At 35.8% G+C, this 11,494-nt stretch overlaps 1 protein-coding gene and 1 long non-coding RNA gene across 2 annotated transcripts; both read left to right on the plus strand.

Moving 5' to 3' along the window:
- The first annotated feature begins 7,938 nt into the window (after positions 1-7,938).
- LOC128855205 (uncharacterized) lies at positions 7,939-9,531 on the plus strand. The gene is made up of 3 exons (XR_008453699.1): positions 7,939-8,388; positions 8,464-9,029; positions 9,106-9,531. It is a non-coding gene; the product is annotated as an uncharacterized LOC128855205 (long non-coding RNA).
- A 198-nt stretch (positions 9,532-9,729) lies between these two features.
- LOC128855203 (holocytochrome c-type synthase) lies at positions 9,730-11,178 on the plus strand. Its single transcript, XM_054089920.1, has 3 exons — positions 9,730-9,899; positions 10,025-10,639; positions 10,704-11,178. Exons 2-3 carry the CDS (start codon positions 10,032-10,034, stop codon positions 10,957-10,959), a joined length of 864 nt encoding a protein of 287 aa, XP_053945895.1. The 5' UTR covers positions 9,730-9,899; positions 10,025-10,031; the 3' UTR covers positions 10,960-11,178.
- Positions 11,179-11,494: the final 316 nt, after the last annotated feature.

Raw genomic sequence — 11,494 nt, forward strand, 5'->3', positions numbered from 1 at the left:
GTGAAGCACTATTTTGCATTCATGTATTAGTTGAAAATTGCAGCGATGTCCACATATGATTATGTGTTCCATAGCAGTTGACACTGTTCAGCCTAGTAAACTCGTTGAGATTCTTCGAAACATGAATACCGATACAAAAGAAATTAAATGTATAAAGAATCTTTATTGGCAGCAGACTGCAGAAGTAAATATAAACAATTAAACTGCAGACACATTACCTATAATAAGAGGGGTTAGACAAAAATGTATGTACGAGGGGTGCCTTTTATATGTCGGGATTAGAGAACAAAAACAAATTTTAATCACCGAAAATCACTTTATTTTTCAAAATATTCTCCATGAAGATCTATACAGTTTTGCATGCGTTTGAACCAATTGCCGAAACACTGTTGCTACTCTGAATGAGGTACCTCCAAAACATGCATTCTGAATGCCGCAACCGCTTCTTCAGGTGTCGAAAAACGTTGACCTCTCAGTTTGTTTTTTACGTACGGGAATAAAAAGAAGTCATTCGGTGCCAAGTCAGGACTATACGGCGGATGACCGATTAATTCGATGTTTTGGGTGCTCAAAAATGCAGTTGTTTGAGCTGATGTGTGAGAGCTCGCATTGCCCTGGTGAAGAGTGATCCGTCTTTGGCAATTGGTTTTCCTAATTTCTTGGAAGACAACTGGCAAACAAATGGTTGTGTACCACTCAGAATTTACTGTTCTGCGTTGTTCTAGTGGTACGGTTGCGACATGTCCAGTTTTTCCGAAAAAACAGGCGACCATTTGCTTGGAAATGCTTCGTGCGCGAACAACTTTTTTGGATTTGGCTCATCTTGAAACACCCATACAGTCGACTGCTGTTTACTTTCGGGCTCATACGCGTAAACCTGTCACGATGTCATAGACGTGTTTCGAAGCCCCGCGATCGTATTTTTTGAGCATTTCCTTCGACCAATCGACACGAGCCTTTTTTTGAGCGATTGACAAATTGTGTGGGATCCAACGCGAACAAACTTGTTTGACAGTCAAATGTTTATGCAATATTGAATGTATGCTGGTCCCACTAATGCCTAAGATTGTCTCAATCTCACGATAGGTCACATGACGATCTTGCAATATCAGTTCGCGCACAGCATCAATGGTTTTCGGAACAACAACTGATTTTGGACGACCTTCACGAAATTCGTCTTGGAGTTAACTACGACCACGATTGAATTCACCATACCATCGATAAACACTGGTCATTGATGGAGCTTCATCGCCAAAAAATGAATTAAGTTCATCCATGCAATGTTGCTAAGTTAATCCACGTCGAAAGTTGTGAAAAATAGTCGCACGAAAAGTTCACGGTTTAATTCCATTTTTGGACCGAGATGAATCTTTTAAGTTACTGTAAACAGCCAAAAAATGTCAAACTTTGCGATACAGCTGTCAGTTGCCAGGTTGCAACACCGGGCTTGCCAAATCCCGAAATATAAAAGGCACCCCTCGTATTATCTCGCCATTACTGTTTAACATCTACTCTGAAAGAATCTGCCAAGACCCCACTATAAAAGTTTGAAGGTAAATGGGATAAATACATATTAGGGTCGCCTAGAAATGGTATAGAAACTTCAAAATTTTTGTTTTTTTTCGATATTTTGAAAGTAAAGTGTCTTAAGAATATACTGTGAAATTTTCATGCGGAAATTCCCAATATTATAGTTTCTATAGCCCAATATAATATTCAACCGAACCGTCTGAAATTTGAATATATTGTTCACAACATCAAGGGCTATCGTTCGTACTAGAATCATATTATTATTTATTTCAATTATTTCGTTTTTTTTTTATTACAAAACGGAAAACCCCCGCTTTTTAGAGCGGCCATTTTGTCAATTTCTTTTTTATTCTAGAAGCGGAACATAGCTACAGTCATACTGATTAATATTTTTGTTTGCTTTTGTGCTTCAGATAAATACAAGAGCCAAAATGGACAACACTGTCCAGGTCCAATTTTTCGGGAGGGTCAACTTCAGCCCCATTTTTAAATTATTAAAATTAAAGAAAAAAAACATTTTTTTCATTTTTTTATGTATATTAAAAGAAGTAAAATAAAAAGTCTATAAAACTTAAATATCGTTTTTCATTTTTTCATTGTAAAAAGAAATTCCAGAAAATACCCTAAATGTTCGAGCAGTAGACCACCGGGACCCCTTAATAACCACTTAGCATACAGTCTAAATTTTCTACAGGTTCTAGTAAATGCTATTACACTTTGCAGCAAAAACTTCGGTTTAAAAATAAACTTCAATAAAACTAAATATATGATCGTCAGCAGAAGAAACATCTCTAGATAAAAACTTAGCAATTAATGACATACCCACGGAAAGATTGTAAAATTTCAAATTCTTAGGCTGTTGGAATAACGAAAATTGGGATCCTTTAAAAGAAATGAAAGCCCGAATTGAAGTTTCTAAGACCGCATTCCTTATGTACAAAAAAGGTCTCAACAATCGTGACTTCAGCGTAAAACTAAAAATTCGATTTGTTAAAGGTTACGTGAATTACTTACTACGATCAAAAATAAATATCATGACCTTCAAAAAATCCTACAAGGAAACGTGGCATAGACAGAAACTACCTGACTAAGAAATATAAGGTAATGGGCCGGAATCATTAGTATGGGACTTTTATTAGAGACTGCGAGAAATATATTGTATATATATATATATATTATATATATATATATATAATATAATATACATGCATATATTATGAAATTGTACCTACATATTTAAATATTTTTTATTTATTTATAATTTATAATACAAAAATAGGTCAGAAAGTGTCAAGAATGTGCGGTACGCTCTCTGGGATGTGTCCGAACGTGAGTGGACCAAGAACTAGCAAACTTTAGCATCATCACATTTACTGTGCTGTATGAGCAAAATCTTTGAAGGTGAAAACAGACACCTCATCTTGTACTGAGGGTGATGACCCCATCAGACGAAGCTGCAATGTGATTGCATGCGTGATGCTCATCGATATATCGATGGAAAAACGAGTGAGAGTATACATGCAAAAGAAGTAGTGCAACACCAAAGGAGCAACGATTACAGAAAAAGGAAAGGCTTACGAAAATGGAAGAAGCGTTAGGAGAACTCGACAAAAGGAAAGTGAACTTTTACGCTAACCCCAAATGTCAAAAGATGGTTAAACTGAAGCTACGGCAAGGTTAACTTCAAGTTAACGCAATTCCTTACAGATCATGGTTTCTACATGAAGTACCTACACTACTTTAGGTGCCGTTAGTCACCTACATGCTCAGTGTGTCATGAGGAACATGATGCAAGGTATTCCTCCAGCAGAGCGGAGAGCGGAGTTTACTGAACAGCTAACAAAAATTAACAAGGCTGTGAAATGCGTTTGTGCTTTTTTTAATTGGTCGTGAACACAGTACTAGACCGAGAAATATCCTATCTAATATAAATCGGAAATTGTCTCGCCATAAAATTGGTCTTATTCTTTGTTCTGGCGAAACGAGTTTATGGTGCTCCACACTACGATAACCGAAGAAAACTATTATTTTTCACCTAGGTTTTCGAGCGATAGGTCAAATGGAAGAGTGAATGCTTTGAGATTGTCTAATTACAGTTGCCAACTCTAAGATTTTGTTCAAAAAAATATATGTTTTGTTTTTTTATTTTTTACATTTATTATTATCTTTTGTATTATTATTTCAAGCTATTTGACTTGATTCCTGTGAAATGCTAATAATATGCTAATGGCTAATCTTCGATTTTTGAGTACCAAATCCTTGATTTTCCTGTTTGATTTCATATTGTGCGCAGTTTTTGTTTTCATGTTTTTTCTGATTGAAACCTCCTTTTTTAGTACCTACTTTCTCTGCCTTCTTTAAATGATTTGTACCACTTACAAATATTTTATTTTAAGCCTGCCCAGTAGGGGCCTTCTGTAAGGATCTCAACAGTTAATAATTAATTCATTGCTGAATAGAAAGTCATCCGTTGTAAACATTGTCAAATCCACTTTGAGCAGTGATGGTAAATGGTTTTTTGAAAAATCCCTACACAACCCAAAAAAATTCCCTACTTTTCCCTACGCTTACAAAAAATTTTCCCTACGAAATTCCCTACATTTTTTTCTCCTGTGTTTACACTATAATGAGACAATTGCAAAGTCCAAATTGAATTGTTTGCTTAAGATTTTTTAAAAATTCCGTGCAGAGCTTCTGCAGTGCATTCAGTTCTTATTGGAATTAGATCCAGCAGCTTAACCACAAGCCGCTCGCTTTCCTCGCCGAAAAATCTCACCATGAGACACGTAAGCTTATTGAGTCCGATGTCTGTGCTCTCATCGATCATTATGGAAAATTTGTTTACTTTTAATTTTTTAACTAAATTGTATTTTTCTTCTTTTGCCAATTCATTTTTTATTATGTTGGTGCACTTCTTTCTTCCGAGCTCAGAGTTTTTTATTATTTCAGAGTGGGATTAAATGGTCCACCACTTGCAGCGCAACATTATGCTCAGCGAATAACATGCTAAGTCTTATTTCGAAATTTCTGGAACCATTTGGTTTACTCGCCTTTTCTAAAAAAAGCTGTTTATTTTAGATGTCTTTTTAATTGTCTTCATATTTTTTGGTGCATTTTTGTTTCGGCGTGCTTCTGTTAATCAGACTTGCTCGTTAGCCACAGCTTCAAACTAGCCACTAAAATTTCGTCGTCAAGCCACTTGTTATTGAACTTTTGTTTCCGATACTTGCATTGTTTTTCCTGGTGTTCCTCCGGAGAGTCAGTTGAAGAGAAGGAGCTCATTTCTGTAAAATATATGCATTTTAAATATAAAAAAAGCCAAAACTAAAATAATTGTAAACTTACTTCAAAAGTGAAAAGCACCAGAAAACGTGGGACAACTAAGAATTTCCGTGCAAAGAAAAAGTCGTGCTAGCGTTAACGAAGAAAAACACGGCAATGTTGCCATATTAACGCTTTTTAAAGTATGCTGCCATAAGGAAAAGAAGTCTGGCATGAAATCTTACTGCAGATTTTTATTTTAAATGAACTTTTTTAATTTTACCCCGCTATTTAAAAATTGTTTCTGTCCTTCTTGAAAATTCCCTACAATTACAGAATTTAAAAAAATCTGTCCTTCTTTTCCCTACACCCACATTTTTCGACAAAAATCCCTACATGTAGGGAATTTTCCCTACATTTACCATCACTGACTTTGAGGTGTTATCAAAAATTCCCTCATGGCAAAGATTTTCATATCGAATAACGATTTGACTTGGCTTACAAGCGTATATATTCACGCATACACCAAACAACAGTTACAGATATAGAATATATTGTATATATTATATATATAATTAGCGCTCACACACTTACACAGTAGAAAATACTAGATTTTGCTCGCTTATTTTAGAACAACCCGGGCGTATGAGCAACCCGGGCCCGCGCACTTGTTCGATGCTTATTACTTGAAAACTCGTGAGCTCGAGTATATCGAATTTTTTCGAGCAATTTGGCAATATTTGTTTTGAATGCTTTAATTTTTTCACAGCACTTTTTTTAAATTTTAGAAAGCTAAATAAATGCTTATAAAAAAAGTAATAACTTTTGTTTAGCGGCTCAAATTTTTCAAAAGCTCGAAAATTTCTAACAACATTTGAGCAGTTAATCAATGAACGAGTTTCGAGTGAGTGTAGAGCTACTTGCACTAAGAACTCCGAGATTTTTCGCAAATTTCCATAACAGATAATACTAATACCGTCTCAATGCTTTCGCAAGTTCTAGATTTCCAGAACGTTGGCACCTGTTTACTGATTATGACTTTATGACACCAACCTCAAAATTATTCAAATCTTTTATAATATCCCTAAACCACGGAACCTCTAATGTCCACACTTGTATGCACAAATTTGGCAAATATAAGGAGGATTTAGACTTAAACACTTTTTTGCAAAATTTGCGAGCAGATTCATTAAATACCTCAGTAATGGTGGCATCGAAGTGAAATGCCTGAATTGGATCTTTTCCTACAATTTCAGAACTTTTCTGGTGACAGTTTGTATGCAGAGTTTTTTCGTGCCGCAAAATCATATTTTATGGTTTTTATGACTCACGTCTAACATAAGTATCGGCTCTGCATCGAGTTCTGATACACCCTTATCTTGATAATTAGTCGTATTGGAGGAAAAATTATTATACTTTATAAGTATTTGTTCAAACACTAATTTGCATAATATAATAAATAAATATAAATATTATATAATAAACTATAATAAATGGTGCAAAGAGGTTTAATTATTTCCGTCAAATATATAGAAAAAGTTACAATTAAATCCTCTAAACACTAAATTGAAGTTCATCATACCAGTTCTTGTTTTTGTCGTATACAAGCATTATGATTGATCTCAAAATATCACGTGATTAAATACCATAGCATGCACAGAGCAATGGGATACTCAACACAGTGGAAACTCGTTTTGAATCACGTGGCGTATGTGTAACATTATTTGCAGAAGTAAATATGTGCACGCAATACATATGTACATATGTACGAGTATGTACATATGTCAATGAAGAAAAATAAAAGGTTATGTATGAGAGATAGAGTGTCTCATGATGCCCCACCTAAGCACATAAAAGGTGTGTATCAAAACAAGTGGATAAAAATAATCATACACACGGATACTCTCCACACCGCCATATTTACTGTTTCTGCGAATTCCATTGCTTTTTAGTTGTTACTTGTTACTGTTTGTTACTGTCTGTTGTATATTTTGCCGTTGTCATATTCTCCTTACAAACAATATTTACGTCATCAGTTGGTTGGTTGGTTAGAGTGGTGATTCATCCAGAATCCAACTAGCGCTTCCGCACCATTTTGTTGCCACATCCTCGTTACCAAATTGTTTAACAGTTATTTGCAGCAGGACTATATCCAGTCTGTGCGGTTTAGGAACCTTATTAGGTTGTTGACGTCTACGCCAGACAGTTGCTCGAGACTCTCGAACAGCGGTTTGCCCAGGGTTAACATTCTGTCCTTCCATAGGGCAGGGCATTCACAGAGGAAATGGAAGATTGTTTCTTTTTCCTCCGGTTGTTTACAACTATGACAGTATGTGTTGTGAGGGATGCCCATTTTGGCGGCTTGTTCTCCGATAGACCAGAAGCCAGTTATGACTGCCGTAAGTCTGCAGGTGTCCCGTCGTTTCATGTTTATTAATGTCAACGATTGCTTGAGGTTGTAGGTGGGCCATAACGTTCTGCTGATTTTGCATTTCGTTTGGTCTTTCCATCTACAATCTGCAATTCGAAGGTATTTTAGGGAAATTGCATTCTTGACCGCACCTAGTGGAGTGAATACTGGTACTGCAAGAGCGCTATTCATGGCAGATCCCCCTCTTGCCAGTTCATCAGCTTTTTCGTTACCTTCTATCTTCCGGTGTCCCGGGACCCAAATCAAGGTTACTCTATGGTTTTCACTCAAGTTGGTGAGGCTATTCCTACTTTGCTCCACCACTTTAGAGGTTGTTCTAGTCGCGTCCAGTGCCTGGATTGCGGCTTGGCTATCCGAAAGAATAGCGATATTGCCCTTAAAAGAAAAATCTGCAATTAGTAACCTACAGGCTTCCCCAATTGCTAGTACTTCCGCTTGGAAGACGCTGCTGGTATTAGGGAGACGCACAGATTTTTCAATTCCAAGTTTATGAGAATATATACCAGCTCCGACACCACAATCCATTTTACTGCCATCTGTATAGACTGTGGTATCGAAGTTGTTTAGAGAGAATCCCTTCTTCCATTCTTTTTTAGATGGAAAGAGTGTGGCAAAAGCATCAGTAGCCGCCATTTGTTTTTCAGGTTAGCGCTTTATTTATGTATACTCATATATACACACTAATAATTTACAGTATACAATTTCAGTAAAAAACATTTTTAAGTAAACTACACTGTTGTTACTCCCGGCACTGCCTACAAAGTGTTTTTCATTTAGCATCATAATCGGAAATAGCGAATTTTTGGTCTGATTAAAAGTATCCTTATATTATATGTCAAAGTAACGTGAATTCAATTATTCTTCCCTAAATTTTATATTAGATTTGGTGCATAAATAATTGGTATAAAAACTAAAATGCAGCTCTCCTATAAATTTGTAAAAATTAAATAATTTTACGGTGAAACCCACGAATAGAATGAGAATTTAGAGCTTTCGATTACAACGACTGGAATCCGCTTATTATAAACACAAATTTACATAATTTTAAAAACAATACCCCGCAATTCCCTTTTTATGCGTCAATGTTTAATTAATTACATTATTGGGCACGTTTGTGCTTCTGGTCGTTATAATCAAAATGCTTTTAACAAAGTGTGATATGAAAGGTAAGGAAAATACTATAATGTCAAATCGTAAAAATCCCTTTTAACTCATTTTTTATATATTTTTTAACATTATAGTTCCTTAAAGAAGAGTTATCAATCACGCATTATATAAAGGGTTTTATTTCACGATTTTTTTAAAATTCCGTAATACCGACTCAGCTGATTGCTCTCTCACCGCACAGTGTTGCCAAGCAGTACATTTCGAAATAATTTACAAAATAAAGTTAGAAAAATTATAATTTTTGTTAAAATAGCTTAAAAATACTGTTGAATAATGTTAATTATAGATAAATGAACTATTTGCATTTGCTGGTTTTTGGCTTTGAAAAATTGTGACTCATAACGCGGATGTGTGAAAAAGTGTGTAAGCAAAAATATCAATGGCAACATTGTGTAGATACAACCAAACACACACAAACCGATGTATTGTGTAAATACGTAATTAAAAGAACGCAGTTGTTCTCGGGGTGCGTTTTTGTGCACTGTAAGGGACTGCGGTAAGGGATTCCGTGCGGTGTTCACTGTTTTCAGCATAACACTCGAGAAGGTAGAATGCAACGTAGGCAACAGCAAATCGATATTTTGGAAGCTACTATAACGGCTGAAGAACTTTTACATGGCCCAGGAATAGATGACACAGTGTAAGTAATTAAATAATTCGTATAACTCTACATAAATCAATAGCAAAACTTTAAATGCATTTTTCTCTCGAAACAGGATGTATTAATGCTCTGTTTTTATTTTTGTAAAATAAAGCTGCCAAACTAACGACGAAACCCAAAGCGAACAGTACGGGTCATAAATTTAACTAGACCTCTGTCAGGATCACATCGTTGCACTGTTGCGTTTGCATGTGGATCCCGATCCTTGACAATTGGAACACTGATATCACTAAACTAAATCGAGAGATCTTGCACGTAAATATTTTCAGGAATAAATCTTTATGTTCTGATAGGTGTATTAAAGGTTTTCAGTGTGACATCCAGGCGGGAGGCGTTAAAATAAATAGAATTATATAACATTTTTAGCGATATGTGGCGCATAGCAGAACGCTTGTCTTTATGTGTATCAAGTTGTGACTGCATTTTTAAATCAGTGCGAAATGCTTTAAATAAAGTTTATCCTATTTATAGTAAAGTTTTATGCGTCTATAGTTCTCTATTTTAATTATAATTGGAGAAATGGTTTTCGAATTATCCAATTTTTCGAAGATTATAGAGTTTCTCTTTGCATTTAGATTCTTTGCAAAAAGTAATAAATTAAACTTAACATATTTCATATTTGTGGCAACGTTAGAGATATCTCATCCCCCAATTGCAGATGTCAAATTGAGCTGTCAAATGTTTACACCATAACCTTCAAGTTTTAAATAGCATTGTTGGTACAAAATCAACTACCCCTCGTGGGGAAATAATTTATATTAACAAATTACATAAATTGCGGGCTGAATAGTCGGGTCGTGTTCGATAAATTACATAGCATTCATTCATAAATTACGAATTTCTACAAGTGTAAGTGTTGACAACTTTTATAACCAGTCTGCAACTGCATTTAATTATGCAATAATAGCAACCCACATTCAAAGGGGTTGTAAAATCGTGTGACCTACATTGTATTTATCTCCACGTTATTGTAGAATAAAAATGGGTAATACGATCCCCAGCGTGAATATGGAAGCGGCATCCCAAATGCCAAGAGATCATGTGCACCTAGCAGCCACTAGCGCCGTGCCTCCACCAGAATGTCCAATGCATCAGAAAGGTGGGGCGGCTGCATCAATATCAGCACCACCACCACCACCACAACAACAAATGACAACTACTAACACTGCCTCAGCGTCTGAATGTCCTGTTCAACATGATAAAAATGACATCAATCCACTTAATATGATGCCACCAGCCAACCAACAGCCAGCACAAGATCAACCATTTCCCCTATCTACGGAACGGCAAACATCAAGCATACCAAAAGTGACAGAAGATGGCAGTCAGCAGTTCTGGCAATATCCAAGTCAACAAATGTTCTGGAACGCAATGTTACGCAAAGGTTGGCGGTGGAAGAACGAAGATGTTTCACAGAAAGATATGGGTGACATTATTTTCATACATAATGCCAACAATGAGCAGGCATGGAAGGAGGTACTTAAGTGGGAGGCACTACATGCAAAGGAATGTGGCAATCCACGATTGAAGAGTTTTGGAGGTAAAGCTGCTGATTATAGTCCACGTGCGCGCATGCGCAGCTGGTTAGGGTAGGTGCTTTGTGTTAAAAAATCCCCATTTTCTGGTTATAACAGTAATTTTTCACATTGACAGCTATGAATTGCCTTTCGATCGTCATGACTGGATTGTGGATCGCTGTGGTAAAGATGTGCGGTATGTCATTGACTACTATGATGGCGGTATTGTAGACAAGGATTATAAGTTCGCAATTCTGGACGTACGTCCTGCAATGGACTCTGTCGACAATGTTTGGGATCGTATGCGAGTCGCTTATATGCGATGGAAGTTTGCGGCATTAGACACGCTGGGTAACCGAACTGAATCCGGCAGTGGCAAAGTAGATCACTAAACAGAATTGCCAATTTAACTATTTGTAAATGAAAACTGGCAATAATTTAATTTATTTTACACATACCTTATTACATTTACCTCCCTAATGTATATTGTAACTGATAGGCTAATAATAGACAATGTTTGAGTTAATGCTGCATTGAAGCATCAACGAATTGACGATTACTTTCGAAATATTTATGATTTTCAAAATAAAGATCGTATGAACCCAATGAAATGCCCGTTATTGTTAATCAAAATTCACGGGTAATAGAAATAACAAAACTGTATGAAATCGTGGGAATGATCATTATGCATCTTTTTATCTTTTTTAATCTTGTAAATGTTTCTTTTTTATTTCTTTATCAACATTGCAACAATTCTTTCAATTCTTTACAATCGGAATGCGCAACTAAATAAACAGATAAATTAATACAATTTGCAAATAAAACTATGGGGAGAGATAAAACAAATATAAAAGCGTTGATTTGATTAGCCGATTTAGTAGAATATAAATTATTTATTTTTTGGGTTCCATAATAGCCGTCTTTAAA

The sequence above is a fragment of the Anastrepha ludens genome, chromosome 2 (genome assembly GCF_028408465.1).
Source record: "Anastrepha ludens isolate Willacy chromosome 2, idAnaLude1.1, whole genome shotgun sequence".
Classification (NCBI taxonomy): Eukaryota; Metazoa; Arthropoda; class Insecta; order Diptera; family Tephritidae; genus Anastrepha; species Anastrepha ludens.